The 23,549-nt window shown below is 35.9% G+C and overlaps 1 protein-coding gene across 1 annotated transcript in view; it reads left to right on the top strand.

Moving 5' to 3' along the window:
• LOC150087269 (uncharacterized) overlaps nucleotides 1-23,549 on the top strand; it is a 151,106-nt gene that overhangs the window by 16,896 nt on the left and 110,661 nt on the right. Inside the window, exons 3-4 of the mRNA XM_090372429.1 lie at nucleotides 17,211-17,316; nucleotides 22,060-22,119. Coding sequence (XP_090228555.1) covers nucleotides 17,211-17,316; nucleotides 22,060-22,119 — 166 coding nt within the window. The remainder of the gene's footprint in view (nucleotides 1-17,210; nucleotides 17,317-22,059; nucleotides 22,120-23,549) is intronic.

The following is a 23,549-nucleotide window of genomic DNA, read 5'->3' on the forward strand; positions in this document are numbered from 1 at the left end:
GGAATAAAGGGTTGCTGTTACAAAAAAAGGCTTAAGTTTTGCAAATTGCAGTGTCTGGGGACTAAGCACCTGCAAGGCCTTGAATGGTTTAAGCATGCTCAATGCCGATGGGATTCTTCCTCTTGCTAGAGGAAGAATCCCATCAGCATTAATCCCATCGGAAGAATCCCATCAGAAAGAATAATCGCCTGAGAGGGCATAAATTCAAATTGAGGAAAGACAGTTGTAGGATAGATGTGCCGAAGTTTGCCTTTAGCCAGCAGATGGTTGATTGCTGGAACAAACTTTCATCTGTCGTAGAAGTTGATAGCTTAAATAGACTCAAGACAGAACTTAACAAACATTTGGAGCAAGTGGATGGGTGAAATGAGAAGGGGATGGTTTTTTTCCAACAAGATTGGTAAATGGAACAAAGGTTTGCTCTTACAAAGAAAGGCTTAAGTTCTGCAAATTACAGTGTCTGGAGGCTAGGCACCTACAAGGTGATCTGATTGAGTTGTATAAGGCCTTGAATGGATTGAGCAAGCTCAGTGCTAATGGGATTCTTCCTCTTGCCCAGATTAATCCCCTGAAGGGACAAAATTCAAATTGAGGAAAGATAGTCGAAAGACAACAAGAATAGATGTGTGGAAATTTGCCTTTAGCCAGTAGGTTGTTGATTGCTGAAACAAACTTCCATCTGTCATTGTAGAAGTGACAGCTTAAATAAATTCAAGGCAGAACTAGACAAACATTTAGAGTGAATGGATGGGCAAAATGGGAAGATGATTTTTTTTATTTTTTTTTTGGCTGATGCTGTATAAGCTTGCTTTCCTGTATCATATACCTTCTAATTTGGGTCACCTTTGACTGAAAAAAGATAACTCTCATTATTTAACTTCCTTAAGACACTTCAATTGCCTAATATCTATAGTCTCTGAGAACATCTAATCTGAAAACTTTGCATACCACAAAACTGAAATCTGTGTCACTACAGGGAACTTCACACTTGGGACATTGTTCAGGCCCTAGTGTTAGTCACCATCTCTGGGTCATTTATGCATTCCATAAAAGTCTTTATCTCAGAAAGTTATCTGCAACCCTTTGTATTTCTAGTATTCTATCCCAAGGTTACTATAATGAAGGAATGTTCTATAAGTATTAAATCTTAGCTAAGGTTTAATAATCTGCTAGTGGTTAGTTCCAGTACTGGCCAGAATTGTAACTAATCCTTTAGCAGGCACATCAGAAAACATCTAGGAATGATGCATGGTTTATTTTTGCACCATTTAGCCTTTTAGAGGAGATGTGCAAATGTATCTCCAATTCACCAAGGGGGATCAGAGGGTGACATGAGTAATTACAGACCTGTTACTTTGACTTCTGTTCCAGGGGAAAATAATGGAGCCATTGGTTAAAGAAGCATTACAGGATCATCTAGATAAGAGAGCAGTAATAATTCAGAAAAAAAAAGCATGGGTTTATTAAAGCGAAGTCTTGTCTAATGAATTTTATTGGATACTATGACATGGTCACAAGTGAACTGGATGCAAAAATAATTTGATATCATATACTTGGATTTCAGGAAAGCTTTTGATACTGTTGCACATGGAAGACTACTGTACAAAGTGGAGCAGTGTAGCATTACGGGCGAGTTGCTAGAATGAATAAAAGGATGATTGAGTGGGAGAAGACAGAGTAGCAATCAATGGACACTGCTAGTTAGTTAGTTAGTTAGTTAGTTAGCTATTTGGTTTTTAGGACCATTAGCAACTAAGGCCATATTGCTCTGGGATATGCGGTGGTCATTCTCTGACCTTTCCGCATCCTCCGTATTTGGTGGTCACGGGCTCGAACCCCGGTCTATTCAAGAAGCGTGTGCTACGCACCGCTGCTCCTTCCCACCTGGCTACGGAGGCGAATGGACACTGCCCTCTGTGGACTAATATTATTAGTGGTTTCCCCCAACAGGGTTTGGTGGAGTTCCCCAGGGTTCAGTGTTGTTTTGAATATTAATCAATGATATTGGTGAATGTATATAAAGCTTAATGTCAAAGTTTGCAGATGATACAATGGTTAAGAGGGGTTGTTAATAACAGTATTGACAGTATGCTGCTGCAACAGGATCTGGAAAAGTTGGGCAGATGGGCTGAGAAGTGGCAACTGAAGTTTAACATTGACAAATGTAAAGTACTCCATATGGGTAGCAGTAACCCCAGAGAAATACAGTATACCAACTGGATGGTGTTACACTCGGTGTAGTGGAGAATGAAAGAGACCTGGGGGTAATTGTGCAATCAGATATGAAGTTTTCTGAGCAATGCAGACAGGCTGCCCGAGTAGATCATGGGATCTTGTCAATGATATACAGGAATTTTGCGAGCAGGGATAAGGAGGTAATTATCCCCATGTATAAGGCAATGGTCAGACCACACCTTGAGTACTGCGTACAGATCTGGAAGTCTCATTTTAGGAAGCATGTAGGATTGCTAGAATGAGTACAGAGAAGGGCAACAAAACTGGTGAGGGGAACAAAGGGGTGCTCTTACGAAGAAAGGCTTAAGTTCTGAAAATTACAGCGTCTGGAAGCTGTAATTTGATTGACGATCTGATTGAGGTGCATAAGACCATGAATGGATTGAGCAGGTTCAATGCTGATGGGATTCATCCTCTTCCTCAAATTATAAACCTGAGGGGGCATAAACTGAAATTGAGGAAAGACAGTTGTCGAATAGATGTGCAGAAATTTGCCTTTAGCCACTGGGTAGTTGATTGTTGGAATAAAGTTCCATCTGTCATTGTGGAAGTTGATAGCTTAAATAAATTCAAGACAGAACTAGACAAACATTTGGAATGAATGGATGGGTGAAATGGGAAGGTTTTTTTTTTTTTTTTTTTTATTGCTGATTCTGTATAAGCTTGCTTTCTTGTATCATATGCCTCTACTAATGCTAATGCTGAATAGTTGAAAGCGGTCCACTTCAGAATTTTATTATTTATTCTGACACTATTTTAGTATTAGTATTAGTAACGGCTGCATGGTGCAAGAAAGCCTATGGCTTATGCTGCACCAGCCAAAAAAAACATCCGAACAAAACAATGATAAAAACAAAAAATAAATAAATAAATAAAATAACTAAATAATAATAATTAATAAATAAAAAAATAAAATAAAAAATAAATAAAAAGGAAATTAAACCTATCATCCTATGCGCTTCCCTTACCCGAAAGTACTATCCAGATGACCTTTGAATTTCCCCAAACTGTCGGCCTCTACCACCCATGTAGGCAACTTATTCCAGTAATTTATAACTCGCTGGCTAAAATAAAACTTCCTGCAGTCCAATCTAAACATTTTCCCCCCGTAACTTGAATTTATGTCCCCTAGTTCTAGCATCATTTATAATCTTGAAAATTTTGTCCTCATTCATTTTACTGATGCCTCTCAGAGCCTTAAACACCTCAATCAAATCTCCTCTAAGGTGTCTAGTTTCCAAACTCTGCAACCCACATATTCGAAGGGCGTCCTTTCTTCGTAAGGACGCCCTTTTGCCGATCTCACCAGGCGAGTTACCCTTCTTTGCACCCTTTCAAGAAGCTCGATGTCTTTCTTTAGGTGCAGTCTCCATACTTGAACACAGTATTCCAAGTGTGGTCTAACATAAGCCTTATATAATGGGATTATCACGTCCCTATCTCTACTTGCAAAATTTCGATAGATCATCGATAGGACACCATGGGCCTTCCTTGCAACCTGTTTACAATGCTCAGAGAATTTCATATCTGACTGTATCGTAACACCCAATCCTTTTCCTCCGGTACTGGGTTTAGTTGAACTCCACCAAGTGAATAAGTTTTTTTGGGATTACTGTTTCCCAGATGTAATACCTTACACTTTGTTGGATTAAAGCACAGCTGCCATTTTTCTGACCATTCTTGAAGTCTATCTAGGTCTCTCTGAAGAAGCTCAGCTTGACAGTGATCATTAACTACTCTACCAATTTTAACATCATCTGCAAATTTAGACATCACGCCCTCTATCCCTTCATCAATGTCGTTTATGAAAATTAAAAACAACAGTGGCCCTAATACTGATCCTTGGGGAACCCCACTTCTTACATCAACCCAATCTGAGGAATAGCCATTTATCACAACCCTCTGCCTCCTGCCCTGAAGCCATCCTTCTATCCATCTAAGGATTTTCCCAGTGATTCCAACCTGTTCCAGCTTATAAAGCAACCGCTCATGTGGGACTGAGTCAAAAGCTTTGCTGAAATCTAAATAAACAATGTCGAAATTATTCCCTAAATCCAGCTCGTGAGTGACCCTTTTGAAATAGCAAACCAGATTTGTTAAACATGATTTTCCCTTTACAAAACCATGCTGAGTATCCTTGAGAATTTCAATTCTATCCAAATGATCCTGAATTCCACCGTTGTTCATTGCCTCCATGATTTTCCCTACTACTGAAGTCAGACTGACAGGTCGATAATTTCCAACTTCACTTTTAGAGCCACCCTTATGTATGGGAGATACATTTGCACTTTTCCAATCCAAGGGAATCTCCCCAGAGTCTAGTGATGCTCGCATAATTAGCCTCAATGGTTCAATGCACTCACTTGTCGCCTCTCTTAAGATTATAGGGTATATTCCATCAACTCCAGGAGCCTTACTGGTCTGTAGGCTCAAAAGTTTTTTCATTAAATAATCTTGCGAAATTTCAATGTCATTAATTACATATTTTTTAACTTCGCTCCCACAATTTCCCATTGCCACAAAAGGCTTTTCATTTGTAAATATCGATGCAAAATAACTGTTGAGTTCATCTGCAACGGCAGCTGGTGTATTTATTACTATCCCCTTTCCCTTACGTAAAGGTCCGATCTGGTTTGTCCTGCTCTTCTTGGCATTTATATATGTGAAGAATTCTTTATCCCCCCTCTTTGCTCTGTTTGCTAGTGATTTCTCATAAACTGCCTTTGCCTGTCGAACCTTTTCTGTGGCTCTATTACACATCACCTTGTAGCTGTTATAGGCTTCAGTACTTTTTATTGCTCTGTAACCTTTCCATGCCACCTTTTCCTGCTCAAGTAATGCGGCAACTTCACTATTCATCCAACTTGGAACCCTTCTAGTGGAGTATTTTTTTTAATGGTATATACGCATTGAAGGCATCTGTGATTAATGTTTTAAAAGCGTACCACAGTTCAATTGTATTCATTCTCTGCGCGATATCTACCCAGTTAATAGAGGCCATGTAGTACCTTAAGGCATCGTAATTTCCTTTTCTGAAATTAAAACCCATTCCTTTGCCTTTTACTTCTGCTACCTCTCTCGTCATCATCCACCGTAGAACTCCGTGATCACTTCCTGCTACTGGTTCCTCTACTGTCAGCCCTGTTATGTCATCTGATTCATTTGTGATGATGAGGTCTAGGATATTCTTTTCTCTAGTACTTTCCCTGACATGTTGATACAAATAACAGTCATCTAGTTGATTTAAAAATTTTGTTCCCCATGTCGAGTTTCCTTCCCATTTACTCCAATCAATTAGAGGCAAATTGAAATCACCCATAATAAGGCATTGAAGCTTACTTGCCCATTCCATTTGCATGTAGAGGCTTTTGTCATAATCTTCACAATCACCTGGTCTGTAGATTACTCCTACTCGCATTATACCTTTGTTTCCAACTATCTCACACCATACAGACTCTATACTAGCATGTGAAATGTCTGAATCCGGGAACGCTATCGTCGCACTCAGGCTGCTTCTGATGAGAAGCATTACCCCACCACCCCTTCTATCTAACCTATCCTTCCTAAATACATTATACAAGCCATACTGACACTCATCATCCCCAATTTCCGGGTGGCACCACGTCTCTGTAAGCCCTATTATGTCCGCGTTACTTGTTTTAACCAGCAGTTCGAATTCGCTCATTTTATTGACAACACTTCTAACGTTACTGTATAAACAATTAAGATTTACTGTTCTTGTAGATTTAACAACCCTAACACAACCCTTGAAGTTTTTTAGGCTCTCTTCCCTGATATTAGCTACCCACTCACGTGAAACGTCTTGCCCCCAGAACATCTAGATAATATGTCCAGTTGGGGTAACAGATAAGAACTCTTAAGGTATGTGCAAGAGTTACATTGACCAATATTATCAGATAAACGCGTGTCAGTATTACCCACATCCCCCCTAACTAGCAGTTTCCCTGAACCTTTAAGGTATCCTCAATAATACTGGCAAAAACTTTTGCACCACCTTTGTTTAAGTGTATCTCGTCTCTACAAAACAAATTCCTTCTACCTACAAGTGTGGCCATGCTGATAGAAATTCACCCCCTAAAGCCTTGCAGATTCCTTCAAGTCTTGAGTTAATCCACAAGGCTCTTAACATATAATCCCTCCTATCGTGTCTGGGCAGAATTGCAGACACATGGACATTATGGCCTAGCTCGTGACATTTCCTCAGCATGGTCCTGTATTTTTCCAACAAATCATCAGATCGTGTACGTTTAATATCATTTGTCCCCACATGAATAATAATATTTTCTTTACCCCCTTTAAAATCTGACAATCTGTTGGTGACATCATCAATAGTTGCTCGCGGCAGACATACCCTGGTTCTGCTCCACCTATATTTATTACAAAAAATATTCCCCGTTTCCCTGACAATGGAGTCTCCTAATAAAACAATGTCCTTTTTTAACCAGAGTAGTTTGCACTTGGTTTTTCTGTTTTGAGGCTCGAATTGGGTGTGCATCACTTGGTAGATTGCTGGAGTTTTGAGTCCCTGACGAGCTCCCAGATGCATTATTTTCGAGGGCAAGCACTCGTTTTTTCAGGGACTCAAATTGTTCCATCAGTGCACCAAATTGTAATTTAAGATCGGTGCACTCCTTACATCGATCACAAAGAAAAGAATCCCCAGGTGAGGTAGGATTAGTCACCAGGTCGACCTAGGAAAACATTCCACAGGTTCCACAACGGATTAAATCATGACTCGCACGTAAATCGCCATCTGCTATTTCCGTGTGAGTCACGTTACCCTGTGACGTGTTTAAGGCAGATCTCGTAACTACCATTATAAAATTAAATAAATATCAATGAAAGTAACTTTAAAAAATTATATCCATAATATTATTAAAATCAAACAGTTACAGGAAAACCTATAACAAAATAATCCGACAATATCTAAATAAATCAAATATTTAAAAGCACTATCCAAAAGTAAACCACTTAACTGAGGAGCCCTGTCTAAGCGCGTCCGCTCACCTCGAATGCCAACGCATTTTGGATAATAAGAACAAATAATATCTTTGCTAACAATAGTAGTAGTGGTGGCAAATGATGCAAGGAAGAAATCCTTTATGGCAGTAGCCAAAAAAAAAATAACTACTACGCACTCATCCATCCATACCTTCCAAGAATTTGTCTAGTCCTTCCTTCAATTTATTCAAACCAACCATAACAGGTAGAAGCCCATTCCAACAATCAACCACCCACTGGCTGAGAGCAAACATCTGCACATCTAACCTGCAACCATCCTTCCTCAACTTTAATTTGTGTCCTCTCATGTCTGTAGTCGGCATCTCCATAGCCAGGTGGGCAGGAGCAGCAGTGCGTAGCACACACTTCTTGATTAGACCGGGGTTCGAACCCGTGACCACCAAATACAGAGGATGCGGAAAGGTCAGCGAATGACCACCGCATATCCCCGGAGCAATATGGCCTTAGTTGCTAATGCTTCTAAAAAAAAACCAAATAATAATAATAATAATAATGTCTGTAGTCTCAACAAAAGAAAGAATGCCATTAACATTCAGTTTACTCAATCTATTCAAGGCCTTAAACACCTCAATCAGATTATCCTGCAGGTGTGCCTAGTCTCCAGATGCTGCAGCAACATCTGGAGGCGCCTCCGTAGCCAGATGGGAAGGAGCAGCAGTGCGTAGCACACACTTCTTGATTAGACCGGGGTTCGAGCCCGTCACCACCAAATACGGAGAATGCAGAAAGGTCAGGGAATGACCACCGCATATTCCTGGGGCAATATGGCCTTAGTTGCTAATGCTCCTAAAAGCCAAATAACAAACAAACAAACAAGCAACATCTGGAGAATAGGCTTTGCTATCCAAAAAAAAAAAAAAATTATTTCCACCTCCCTTACCCTCACTTCAGTTTCTTCAATAACTTGAAAGAAGTGAAAGTCAACTGATAAAGCACATGGAACTGTCCAGTTATGTTAACTTTGCAGTCATGGCACACTGCTAATTGGTAGAAACCTTGTGGCGCAACATCTAACAGGGTTTTTTTTTTTTTTTTTTTTTTTTAATTTCTGGAAGGAGAGTGTAGGTTTTTTAAATGCTGCTTATGAGATATGCCAATATTTAAGTTTTTCTTAGTGGATTGCAATACTTAATGTATGCATTTTCTTAGTTTTAATAAAAAATAAATAAATATTTAAAAAATGCTATTTTTATACCTTTTATTTTCAAAAAAAAAAAAAAAAAATTCAATAGAGAATTTTGGGAAAAAAAAAGCATCTTAGAGTTAAGATGGAGCTATTACCCTCTTCCATTTTCAAGTTTAAAAAACCATTAAACGTGCATGGCGCCTCCGTATCCAGGTGGGAAGGAGCAGCAGTGCGTAGCACACGCTTCTTGATTAGACCGGGGTTCGAGCCCGTCACCACCAAATACGGAGGATGCGGAAAGGTCATTCAGGGAATGACCACCGCATATCCCGGAGCAATATGGCCTTAGTTGCTAATGCTCCTAAAAACCAAATAACAACAACAACATTAAACGTGCAAAATTTAAAATATGCGCATACTAATTTTTTTCCTGCTTATTATATGTATAATAGTTTTTAAAAAAAGTTTTAAATAGGCATATATTACATACAATTGTTCACTTCATTTTCAAATTTGTTCAAAATTTATTTCAAATTTGCCATTCCTTGAAGTGAGTGAAATTTGAAAATTATTCATGTTTCTAACTGACTATCCTGAGTGATTATCACTTTTCATGTTGTCATGCTTATTATTCAAAAATAATAAATAATATTTCGAACAAATATTTTATAATAGATGTAGTTTATGACTCTTAGTAATCATTAGATCACATGGGAGAGTTTTATAAATAACTTGAACTAGAAACAAAAAAATAATTCTATGCTTTGTAACATCAGTAACAGTTAGTTTCCCACACTATAAGTTAAAAGTAAAAACAAATGTGGGGCTATACCTGTGGAGTGTATTTACACTATAAATCTGGGAAAACGATAAATAAAAATTCAAAAACATACCAAATGAAAATTTGTCTGTATTTAGTGCAGAAAATCAAGATTTTTATTTTCGGCCAACAATTGATGCTTGCTCGTTATTTTTGATTTACACTTCACAGGTAGTGTAGTGGCTAGAGTTAAAAGAAGTGTAAAAGTGGTAAGCAAACTTTTGTCCATATGATAGCATCCTTGGATTCAGGAGAGGTTCATATAGATTGGAGGTATGCAAATGTCTCTCCTATTCACAAAGGGGAAATCAAAATGTGACATGAACAATTACAGACCTGTAAGCTTGACTTCTGTTCCTGAGAAAATAATGGGGAGTCATTGGTTAAAGAAGTATTACAGGATCATCTTAAGAGGAGTGGAATTATAGAGAAATCACAGCATGGCTTTATAATTTTGACATTATACGAGGTGCTACCAAAAAATTTCTGAAATGTATTTATAAAATAAATTAGACTCACCCTGGGTCTTATTTGCTACTGTCACTTTTGAAGTAGGCCTCTTGAGAGCATAAACACTGATCCCAGCATTTCTCTCATGATTTGAATGCATCGTGAAAGTCCTTCTTCATCATAGTATTGAGCACCACCTGCAATTTGGTTTGGATATCCTCTACGTTGTCAAATCTTCGACCCTTCAGCTTGATTTTCATTCTTGGGAAGAGGAAGAAGTTGAAAGGGGCTAAGTTTGGAAAATAAGGGTGGTAGGTGATGATTGTCATGTTATTGGATGATTGGATGCCAAAAATTGTGCCACAGCAGGAGATCTGTTGGCCAGCACATTGTCATGATGAAGGACCCTGTTCTTTTTGCACCACTTCTCTGGACGTTTCCTCCTGATGGCTTCCCTTAACCACCTCAGGACAGTAGAACTCTGCATTGATGGTCTGGCCAGAAGGAACGAATTCCTTATGGATAATCCTGTCAATGTCCAGAAAACAGATCAGCATGGACTTCACATTGCTCCTCACTTGTCGGACTTTCTTCGGTCAGGGTGAAGATGGGCTCTTCCACTGGGATGGTTGTTGCTTGGCTTCTAGATTATACTCATATACCGAACTCTCATCACCAGTGATGACCATAGAAAGGAAATTTTGATCATTTCTGGCCCATTCTCGAAGATCTCTACTAATTTCCATACAGTGCTGCTTTTGGTCTTCACTCAGTAGCTGTGGCACAAACTTGGCCGCAATCCTTCTCATGTTCAACTTGTCTTTCAAAATCCGCTGACATGTGCCGTACGATAGTCCTACAATGCCATAAATGTCATGGATGGTCCACCTGCGGTCTTCACGGATCGCCGCCTGAAATTTTGCGACATTTTCCAGGGTGGTGTTCGATGATGGATGCCCGGAGCGATCGTCGTCATCAACCCACATTCGACCGTTTTTAAAATGGTCAAACCAGTAGTAGGTCTGTGTCTGGCCTAAAGCATTGTCACCAAAAGCTTGTTTCAACTTCTTATGGGTTTCTGCTGCTGTATAGTTAAGAAGGAAACAAAACTTGACAAGTACATTGCTACTCTCACATCAGCCATTGCAACAATCACAAACTGTACTAAACACACTGCCAGAGAACTGTGCATAAATATTCAATGACTCTATCCAGCCTGACAGGGTTCGAGTCCGTCACCACCAAATACGGAGGATGCAGAAAGGTCAGGGAATGACCACCGCATATCCCGGAGCAATATGGCCTTAGTTGCTAATGCTCCTAAAAACCGAATAACAAACAAACCAGCCTGACACTATGTGACACACATTCACAAGGATGCATGCAGTGTTACCTAGTGCCACAAGTCCATACTAGACTAGTTCCCATGCAACATTCAAATTTCTAGAACATTTGGGTATATATATATATATATATATATATATAAGATAAAATATAGAAAATAAAATAAAAATAGATGGAGAAGTTATTAAACACAAAATGCCGAACCTAGTTGAAGAAAAAAAAAGAGAAAAAGAATGTTAAGATCCTATAAAAAAAAAAAAAAAAATAAAAATAAAATAAAAAATAATAATAATTATTAAGTAGAATTAAATCCGAATTAATGCCGAATTAACAGGCCAATTATATGTACAAAAGCTGAAAGAAAAAGAGGGAGGGTGATAGAGATAAAAATTATAAAATAAAAATTAAAAATTAAAAATTAAAAATTGGTACATAGATCAGGTATTTCATCAGGGGGCTACACCTGATCATGTACCAAACACTGTGTTTCTATGCAAACTCATGCTGATGGAGAAGCTGAAGAAATGAAAAGTAAATAAAAAAAAAAAATAATAAAAAAAAAAAAATAAAAAATAAAAAATAAGAAATTTTTTATATATCTCCATAAACATGAGTGAGGTAGCCCCAACGCAGTGTATTTAGATTAATAAATTAAGTAACGTAGTGTAACCGCAAATGCAGTGTATTTAGATTAATAAATTAAGTAACGTAGTGTAACCGCAGTGTATTTAGATTAAAAATTAAGAAAATTGAGTAACGCAAACGCAGTGTATTTAGATTAAAAAATTAAAAAATTACGTAACGCAGTGTATTTGGAAATAAATTGAGTCGATAGTATGTAATAAATAAATAAATAACAAGGTAGCGGTATAGAAAAAGGAAGCAATGCAAGGTAGGGGAGGGAAAAGAAGTTAAAAATACAGAGGCGAAGATAGTGAGAATGAGGAAAGTGAGAATGTCCGAATCACCCTCGTATTACACTAATAGTTCAACGGACGGAAAGACGAAGAGTAGAAAGTAGAAAGAAGTAAAGCGAAGGAAAAGAGTTTAAAGGATACTAGGCAAGCTGGGGATGTAAGTACCCAACCTCATAGAGAGGGCCTTGGCTGTGAGAGTGTTAGTAGAAGTGGAAATTAATACCGCTAGCTTGTATTGTATATTTTACGAAATAAAATAAAATAAAAAATATGAAAAGGAAGAAAATTAAATACCTATGATAGTTGGCAGAAACGAGTTGAGTGAAATATAATTAAGAAATGACAATAAAATATGCGATCATGATTAATAAGGTACAATTACGCGAATATGATTAATAAGAATGGAATGCAAACAGAGGGAAAACTATGACAACGATGGTGGAGTTGCTCAGAAGAGAAGAACTATGGGAGCCCTCTGTGGTCAAAATAAAATAGAGAAAATAAGATTGGACATAAGTAATTATTGATATTAAATTACGAAAATGAAAAGAAAACTTAGGAAGTGAAAGAACACGAACATCGTTCTAATAGAAGTTATAATAGAAGTCATTATGTGTGATCACTTTCCAAGTGGTGGAAATACCACCATTCAAATGTACAACTATACAACTATACAAGTATCGAATTAACCCTAATCAAGGTGGAACATGGTGAAACCGAATTTTTCTTTAATGAAATCAGAGAGATTTTTTATAATAAAATTTAAGAAATTAATAGGAATGTCATTATTGCGAAGTTTGGTATAGAGATCATTCAAAGCACCAGCGAAAAGTGATTGATTGCTACTAATATTAGCTAAACGGATAATTTGTGTGTAGATTATATTTTTATGAACCTTAATCGAAATATTCGAGTTCCAATTTGTCAAATAGTTCCAAATTATGACGGAGAGGAGGACTATTTAAAGTAATACTTAAATCCAAAAAATTTGCATGCTGGTTGCCAAAGAAAACTATAAAACCTATATATATATATATATATATATAAGAAAACCTATATATATATATATAGGTTGCCGAAACCTATATATATATATATATATAGGTTTCGGTAAAGATTTTGACATGAAAAGCTCTACTGCTTTAGTTTGTATAGCAGTCTTTCATGCTCCACACGAAAGCCTGCTGTATAAATTGGATCAGTGTGGCATTAGGGGGAACATTACTGCTATGGATAAAGGGATCGTCGAGTGGTAGAGGCAGGGCAGCCAAGAGATGGCCCGGACCCCGGGAAAACAATAATTCTGGGCCCAATGACAGAAAAAAAAAACTGTGTAGATGGAAATTGTTCTTTATTTTTTCTGTAATATAATAATATGAAAATTGAATAATAGTGATACAGTATTGGGTAAATACAAAATAATAGTTGTTTAACAAAAAATTTCCACTTGTATTAATAAGGTTAATCTCGATAAACTATCATATCAGATCACAAAGTCAAAAAATCACAGCTTGAGTTTCGGATTTAGACTAAATCACAAAGGTGCTTTGTGAGCCTTACGACTTGCAAATAACTCTATTACTTTTGAAAAATCACAGTGTTGGGTTAGCTCTGCCTCAACTGATAATAAGCCCAAAGACGAAAGTTGGTTTTGACCTATAGTTGACATAACACATTTTTAATCCTTGATAGGCAACTAAAAGATCATTCTGTTTGAGCCACAGCCACAGTGATATTGTACAAAACAACCTTAAAGCAATAACTATACTGGGAAATAGTGGTTCAAGATTCAGATTTTTATTTTATTGAGCAACTGTTTAGCTGAAAGATTTTTTTCCTGTATATTTGCATCATATATCGATTTCAGATGTATTAGTTCTTCAGAAAACTGCTCGCTAATATCATCTTCATATTTGTTTTATAGTTTTCTTGCATTTTCTCGAATTTCTACCTCATTTGAGTCATGAAATAACCACAGCACACTGAATAAAATGTTTATTTCTTTCACTGAATCAAATTGAGTTGTCATGTTACCAATAACACTCTTAGAGAACATTAACACATTAAACTTGAATACAGTAAACCCCCACTATTCGCGGTTTCGCGGTCGCTGATTTATGTTAAATTAAACCTAAAAAAATGTGAATTTTAAAGCGCCGTGAACATTTTCTGCCATAAAAAAACATGGGCGTGGCTAAAATTATCTTTCCCGGTCAAAACAGCGCTCAATGGGTGTGGGAAGAGGGGTGACAAAATCGCGAGCGTGGATGTTTCTCGCTAATCCTTGTTCAGTATGTGTTATGCGCTTGTCATGGAAGGTTTCGTTGTTTGCTTTTAATTTATATGCTTATAAATTGATTAAATTGATATGCTTACAAAAGTGATAGATCTACCATTTTGCAGTGGAAAACAAACTTTTTCGAGTGTGTTAACGGAAGAAAGTGACTTTATTGTGGACAAGTTCTTTCTAACCCGTACAAAAATATGGCTACGAATAACAAGGGAAATGTGAAAATATCAAAGAAGGTGATGACATTAGCGAATAAAATTGAGTTATTAGACAATTTCTAATGGTGAAAGTGTCTCCTCAGTGGCAAAACATTATAAAATCAATGAGTCAACAGTACGATCAATCAAGAAATCGGAAGAAAAAATCTGCCGTAGTGTCCGTGAAAACGTGCTAATTGCTTCAAAAATTTGCTCTGTAACTCGTGATGTTAAATTAGAAAAAATGGAAAAGCTTTAAATCTGTGGATAGAAGACCGAACTCAAAATAAAATTTCGTTAAGTTCACTCATCATTCGTGAAAATGCAAAACTCCTTTATCAACACTTTAGCGAAACTGGTGATGGCACTGGCGGGATAAGTTTTTTTAGCTAGCAAAGGTGCTGGTTTGAAATTTCTAATAAATATTACATTTAATATTAAATTGTTTCTTATTTTAATTTCGATACCATATGCTTGCATTTCACCGTGTACTGTCTATGTACATAGTCATATTATGAAGGTACATATAATACATACATAGACAAAATTTTAGACTAGTTTTACTTATATCTTTCATACTTTGGAACGGAACCCCTTTATTACTATGGGAGCCATAACTCAGTATTCGCGACATTTCTCAGGAACGTAACCCCCGCGAATAGCGGCGGTTTACTGTTCTTCAGTTGTGTTATTGTCGATTCTTCAGCATTTCTTTTCTTCTTCCTTTGTTGTCGATCTGAAAATTCAGCCTGCATATTTAAATTTACAGCTACGAGCTTGCATTCATTTTAGGATTGCCTCCCAACTGTTCCTAATATTTTTCAAATCTGTCAGAAGACTAGAAATATTTGCTACTTCAATGTCAATGGTGGTATTTCGAGCTTCTAAGACCGTGCTTTGGTAGTTTATGGCTGATAGAATTTTGAACCAAACTGTTGCCATCATGAGGCATTCAAACGACTCCATCTCCATATATGTCTTTATACCATTCAAATCTGTTCAAGTGTCTGCAGTTTCACACTCTCAATTCGAGCAGACCAACGTGTGTTGGACAAGGAATGAAGCGAGCAGTTGGTTTTTTTTTTTTTTTTTTCAAAATTTCCCACCTCTGAGGACTACAACTAAATATATTATACACAACATTCTGCCACATGAACACCACAGAGATTCAAAATGTGGCAAGCACAAGGGAAAAAATGGCCAGGGGATTAATTTACAAAATTCGAGCTTGAGTGCCCTTGTATGCTCCACTCATATTAGAGCCATTATAGTATGCTTGTGTGCAGCACTCACTTATTGGGACATTGCATTTTTTTAAGTATTTCAAGAATTAAATTTGCAATAGCATCTAACCAAAACAGTGCATTAGGTTTTTTTTTTGTTGTTGTTGTTGTTTTGCTGAATTGTGACAGCAAGTGATAAAGTTCTGGTATTATTATCAAAAAAATATTATCATAGTTTTACTTGAAGGTAATTTAGGCTCTCAGCAAGCTAGGATTATCTTTCTTTATTTTCAAAATAACTAAAAACCTTGGGACCTAGGCTCACTCAGCACTGTGCATGTTGCCGGGGAGGATACACAGTGATAACAAAACCATGTTGTGTGCTTCAGAATGCCATTTCTTATTAAATGTCCCTGGATTGCACTCTTAATCATTGCCTCTAAAAGTTTCCTTACTATTGAAGTCAGACCAGTTGCTCTTTAGGTTCTGACTTCACTCTTAGAACAGCCTTTGTGTATTGGTGATACATTGGCACTTATCCAATTCAAAATAATCTCTTCCGAGTCCAATGATGCCCTCGTAATTAACCTCAGTGGTTCGGTATACTCTATGGCCATCTCTCTCAAAATTACTTGGTATATGCCATCAACTCCAGGAGCTTTGCTTACCTTTAGGCTTGAAAGTTTTTGTAATAAACAGTCATCTGTATTTTGAAATCACTAATTTCATATGGCTCAGCCTCACTTGCACACCTCTCCTCAGCACGAAAGATCTTTCATCAGTAAAGACTGATATGAAGTACCTGTTTAATTCATCAGCAACATCAGCTGGATTATTTAAGTTGAGTAAATTCAAAGATCAGCTAAACAGTTGTGTGTGAGGAGGAAAACACATAAGTCATTAATTTTATTTTTATACATGTTATTAAATTTATTGTTTTTTTTTTCTGCATTTTATTGTTTAATCTATTATTATTTATCATTTGTTTTTTATTTATTATATCTTTTTTTCTGCTGCAGCAAAAGCCTATGGCTTCCTTGCACATATGGTTAATTCTAATGTCAGTGGTTATGATGTGAGATATTTTTAGAAAGTGGTAGAAGGTAGTTTTATTGTAACATTTATTTGTAACATTTACAGCATTTATTAGTTCAGTGCGTGTGCGTGCGTGCACGTGTGTGTGTGTGTGAGATTTCTGTGGACATTACTTTTCATCCAGATGATTTTTACAATGCCAAGAGATGTTCAGTGATAAATATGCAAATAGGCCTGCATGAATTCATGTCATTGTACAGCATTTTTGCCAAACAGGAAAGTATGAATATTATAAACATGATTTTATTAGAAATATAGAAACATAATTAGATGCATAACAAATTAACTGAGAATTTAATAAAGATTACTAAAAGTCAATGGGTTTAACAGAAATTAAACTACAGGAAGTTGAAGAAATTTAAGTTGAATTATAGTCTGTGTTTGTTTTAATAAAATTTTGTATTAAAACTAGGTTCATTTTAATTAGATAACTCTGTGTAACATTAATATTATATACATTTTTATTTTAGGACATCTTGCTGTTTGCCACCATTTTTATTGTTTTGTGATAGTTTGTACTGTACAGTAAAAGAAGCAGCTCTGAATAAAATTAAAGAAATAATTAATGACTGGTTTGTGAGTAATGAATGCTTATTACTATATATTTGTATAAATTATTTTAAATAAATTTTTCAATAAATTTTAATACTATATTTAAAAGCACACTGTAAACAGCAGGTTTATTATTATTCCCAATTAAGAGTTTCACATAATATTTTTTACTTACTTTCTGTGTTAGATGTAAATAATATTTCAGAATCATCTAACAGCTTGTATCCCTTCCACTTCTAATTCTATAAAGTAAAAACGCAAAATATCACGAAGTAACAGTGATATATTGAGTAAACAAGAACACAATTTCTAAGCCTTAAAGTAAAGAAAAGTAAATTAATGGAGGCAAATGGGCTCCTCTCCAGAGTACAGTACAGCTTCTAAAGAAATAAGTTCACTTTAGACCATTTAATTAGGTTTGAAACATCCATTCAAGATACCTTTTTAAAACAAGAACACCTGGTGTCCATGTTCTTCGATATGGAAAAAGCAAATGACACAATTTGAAGATTTGGAATTTTAAAAGGCCTTTATGGCATTGGTCTTAGAGGTCATCTTCCAGCTTTTATCAAAAACTTTTTATCCCATCATTCCTTCCAAGTTTGTGTAAGATCTACTCTCTCGGCCTTTTAACCGAGAGGAGGGAGTACCTCAAGGATCAGTCTTAACTGTTATGCTTTTTGCCATCAAAAGGAATTCCATCACAGATCAACTTCCTCCAACTGTAAACTGTGCCCTCTATGTTGATGATTTTATTATATTCTCTCAATCCTACAACATGAAGGTAATAGAGCGACAACTGCAGCGTACCATTGACCACTTGGGCTTGTGGGCAATAATGGCTTCAGGTTCTCTCCACAAAAGACATTTCCATAAATTTTGGCTGAAAGTGCAATCTTCACCCTAAACCTGAACTGAGACTAGAGCAAAATGCTATTCCAGTAGTACCTGAGACTAGATTTTTGAGGCTCGTATTTGATAGAAAGTTGGCCTTTCTTCAATATCCTATGTGCAATTTCATTTAACTCTTGGGGTGCTGACCGATGCACTTTATTGCATCTCTATCATGCACTCATCTGATCTAAGTGAGATTATGGGTCCCAGATATATGCTTGACTCAGCGTACTCCAATCCCCACCACCATCAGGTGATTTGTATTGTCACTGGAGCATTTTGAACATCTCCAGTCCAAAGTCGCTATGTTGAAGCATTGTTATTACTTCATAGAAAACAGTTGTTCTACAGTATGCATCAAACTAAAATCCCTGCCAGACCATCCACGTGAATACCCATTTTTGAAGCACAGTGAGAAAATCTTTATAACACTCTTCCAACTGTCACCATCCCTTTGGTATTCATATCAAACAGCTGCTTAGAGTTTAACATCATGGTAGATAATGTTGCCCTATCACCAAGGCAATTTCCAACTATGGAAGCATTTGGTATTAGTCTCTTTTTCTTACTAATACTTACATAGTCAGGGTCCTTACTAAAAGGATGGGCTTTACGGTCCCAGTACTTATAATATCTTTTCTTAACTTTTTATCCTTATACTTTCTACCCCTACTTTTTCCCATCCGTAAAGCTATTAGTGCAATATGAGGGTGATACAAACGTTCCTGTTATCCTTAATCTCTCGCTATATTCGTCTTTATTTTATTCAGATACACTTTTATCCCTTACCTATCCTCAATTCATTCCCTAGCCTTACACTATTTGCCAGCTCTAAATTCTTTTTACATATTCTACTAAATTCTACAAATTATTTCACCAAACTTCTATTTGCATTTTCTACCTGAATTTCTACTAAGTTAATTTTCTTACAATATACACGTAGTTTTAATTTTAATTTACCTTAATTATTTTATACAACATACACTGCATTGGGGCTACCTTGTCCATATTTTGTAAGAGTTATACTGCTTTTGATCCCACTTAATTTATTATTAAATTTCTTCTCTTACACAGTTGTGGACAAGTACAGAAACACAGTCCTTGATACATGATCGGGTGTAGTCCCCTGAAGAAAAATCTGATCATGTATCAATATTTACACCGACTGGGCTAGCCAGTTGGGTAAAGTGCCTGCCTGGCAACCCAAAGGTTGCAGGTTCAAATCCCGCCTCGGGCTTGGATCAGAGTAAAATGGGAGGTGCATTATGGCCACAGAAGCCGATGTGCCAACAACTACCAAAAGAAAAAAAAAAAAAAAAAAAAATCAATATTTACTTTTGCTAACATCAGATTGATTTGCATATTTACTCTATCTCTCTGGAATTATAGCCAAATTTATCCAACCTTATCTGATGCTAGCTACCATTACATTTATTTATTCATCATTTTGACATAATCATGTTACTTTACAGATCACTCCTCTCTAATTAGCTTTACAATTTAGCCTATAATTTTACCTAATTCATCATAACTTATAGGATATTCACTATCCTTTTCCTTGTAGCATCGTGTGTAACTTACATCTTCACACCTAACTATCATATCAAAACATATAACTTAAGAGATATTAAGTAATAGAGTGAAGAGGTATGTAGGTACCTCTTTTTAGCTAGGCATTCTTTCTCTCAATTGAGTCCTCCCCCTTTCTGTTCTCTTCAGTGTTTCTATAATTAAGGGTTAAGTACTTATTTATTCTGCTAAGCTATTTTAATTTACATATATAACTCAATTTACATTATACATACACATTATAAATACCATATGGTGCAACAAACAGCCTTCCCCTGTAAATATTCAGGATTCTCTGACTTTATCGCAAATCATAGACAATAACTCCAACATTGGAAACATATTTACTTATTTAAAACTAATAGGACATTTCATTCAGAAATAAACGATAATTAAGCAACTATTATTTTTTCATAATACTAATAGACAGGTGCAATATGGCCACAGTTGCTTTTGCACCAAAAAAAAAAAATCCAAGCCAACCAACATTATATATATTAGGTATTATTATTCACTTTTATTTTTAAATTTTTTCAAAATTTATTTAATATTTAGCACTTCATGGCATGCAAAATTTTAAATTACTTACGTTGCTTCCTGCAGAGTATCAGGTTTTGTGTTCATGTCATTACTATTTGAAAACAATAACAAATCATTTAAAAACAAGTAGGGTAAGATAATGTTTATTGAACTAGTGTAAGAGTAAAAACAAGTAACATGAAACTAACATGAAATTTCAGTTCTTTCATTGCACACATCAAATGTTCCTTCAAAGCAGCTTTCTGCTAGACTTGCATAGCAGCAAGTTGAAACTTGGTGTGCACATGCTCAGATTTCATTTGTTGTTGTAAGCCCCTCTCACAATCTTTTAGCTACTGCTTTATGTGTAAGAATTATAAAATCATTCACTAAACTTTTTTATCAAACCTAGTACACTTTCTTAAGAAAAGAACATCATGACAGTAGTACTCTGATAATGGCAATGAAGGGGACATAACTCTCAACAGCACAAACTTATTGATAGTGAAGAAGATATAGTTATTTAGATTAAATCTTTATGGCTGGAATTAAATTCCTACCTCTTCTAAAACACTCCAATTGCTATCAAAATTGTGGGTTGCACCCGATTCCACCAGGTGAAACATGTCTCTGTTGGGGGGGGGGGATGTCATTAATGTTTGGTCAAAAAATTCAGTATTATTAAATATTTTGAATTTGTTGATACTGAATAATATTAAATATTATTCAATGTAAAGAGGAAGTGAGAGCGAGTAAAATGTTACTGTTATTGTTATTTTATTTTTATTTTTATTTTTTTTTAGGAGCATTAGTAACTAAGGCCATATTGCTCCGGGGATATGCTGTGGTCATTCCCTGACCTTTCCGCATCCTTCGTATTTGGTGGTCACGGGCTCGAATCCCAGTCTAATCAAGAAGCGTGTGCTACGCACCGCTGCTCCTGCCCACCTGGCTACGGAGGCGCTGACCGTTATTGTGACCATTACATAAATTTTGTTTGGTCAAAAAATTCAGTATTATTAAATATTTTGAATTTGTTGATACTGAATAATATGAAATATTATTCAATGTAAAGAGGAAGCGAGAGCGAGTAAAATGTTACTGTTATTGTTATTTTATTTTTATTTTTTTTTAGGAGCATTAGTAACTAAGGCCATATTGCTCCGGGGATATGCTGTGGTCATTCCCTGACCTTTCCGCATCCTCCGTATTTGGTGGTCACGGGCTCGAATCCCAGTCTAATCAAGAAGCGTGTGCTAATCACCGCTGCTCCTGCCCACCTGGCTACGGAGGCGCTGACTGCTATTGTGACCATTACATAAATTTTGGAAACTACTGTCATATAACGTTATATGTGCACTAGGCCATCAATATGATATAGTATATTTTAATATAATCCATTAATGGTGCTTGCTATTATAACTATAATTTTTGCTCAGCTCTGTTTTGTCATCGTATTTGTTGAAATGAATTTTTATTCATTAAAATACTAAATCATTAAATATTCTGTGTTATTCTAATAAAAATTAGAACTTTTCTTTGCTGAAAAATGGTGAAAATATAAATGAAACTCATTTATGTATTTAATATTTTGATCTCTTTTTATTTTAAAGTTACTGTATATTATTTATTAGAAATACTACTTGAAATGTACTTTTAATTCTCTCTATGTGATCTTTAACTTATTCAATTAGTATAATTAGCTAATAATAATATTTATATAATTATAATTGCTAACTGATAGTATATTTTATGTACATGAATAATCATATGATTCCTTTTCAGAGGCTCTATCTTGGAAATACTTATCTTATTCCTCCACAAATGACGACATATTTTCTGAAGGTTTGTTATTTGACTTTTGTTTTTTAAAAATTATTCATTTCTTTTTAAATTATATTTTTTCACAATTTAATAGAATTTTTGTTATCTAGATGCCCTTTTTATTTCAGAAGTTAATAAATCTAGTTACTTGTGATGTTAATAGGTTTGTCCATTATAATGGGTAGTGAGTTTTGTTCTATTGTCTCTGTTTTTCAGTCTTCAATTGGCTAGAGAATCCCTTTTTGAGACTTCATTTATGGGATTGAAAGCTCTTGCATAATAGAGCTTTCAATTAAATAAATGTGATTGAATCACATAAATCTTGCATAATAATAGTAGGAAATTGATATTACAACAAACAATAAAAAATGTAAGTACATATTTTGAACTACTGATTAAAATTTTGTTTCAGTAAATTGAAATTCTGCTTCTCTGAATGAACTGAATCATGAGTGGAAGTTTTTTTTTTTTTTTTTTTGTTATTTGTTGGTGCATTGGCTTCTGTGGCCATAATGCACCTCCCAAAGTTATTGAATTTTACTCGGATCCAAGCCCGAGTTGGGATTCGAACCCGCGACTTTTGGGTTGCCAGGCAGGCACTTTGCCTACCTGGCTAGCCCGGTCAGCATGAGTTGAAGTCTCATACCATTCCGTACTGGGTCTGTTATATTTATGAATATGTCATTATTATCACCACTCAAGAAATATTTACCAAACCTTCACTGCATGATGGCCATGAATGAACAAAGAAAGTTTCAACAGATCACATTTTGAGAGATGTTAAAAGTTGATTTTTTTTTTTTTTTTTATTACTTAAAAATTATTGATTTTTGTTTCAAATTAGTAGTGTATTTGTTACTTGTTTACCTGATAAAGTTGGTTAATTTATGTTCTTTATTTGGTTTATAAAATTGCTTAAAAAATGAAAGTTGTAGTCTGCTGTCATTCTTATAATATCAGTATAAGAACAGCATTAGCATTAGTAGAGGCATATGATGCAAGAAAGCAAGCTTATGCAGCATCAGCCAAAAAAAAAAATACTTCCACTTCACCCCTCCGTTGGTTCGAAATACCTGTCCAGCTGAGCCTTAAATTTATTTAGGCTATCAACTTCCACAACAAGGGATGGAAGTCTGTTCCACCAACCAACTACCTGCTGTCTAAAGGCAAATTTCCGCACATCTATCTTACATCTGACTTTCCTCAATTTGAATTTTTGTCCTCCCAGATGATTATTATGGGCAAGTGGAAGGATCCCATCAACATTGAGCATGCTCAAACCATTCCAGGCTTTATACACCTCAATCAGATCACCTCACAGGTGCCTAATCTCCAGACACTGTAATCTGCAAAACTTAAGCTCTTTCTTCATAAGAGCAACCCTTCGTTCCATTCACTAATCTTGTTGCTCTTCTCCATACTTGTTCCAACAGCTCTACATCCTTCTTAAA

The sequence above is a fragment of the Mastigoproctus giganteus genome, chromosome 4 (assembly GCF_048544385.1).
Source record: "Mastigoproctus giganteus isolate SK-2022 chromosome 4, ASM4854438v1, whole genome shotgun sequence".
Taxonomy (NCBI): domain Eukaryota; kingdom Metazoa; phylum Arthropoda; class Arachnida; order Uropygi; family Thelyphonidae; genus Mastigoproctus; species Mastigoproctus giganteus.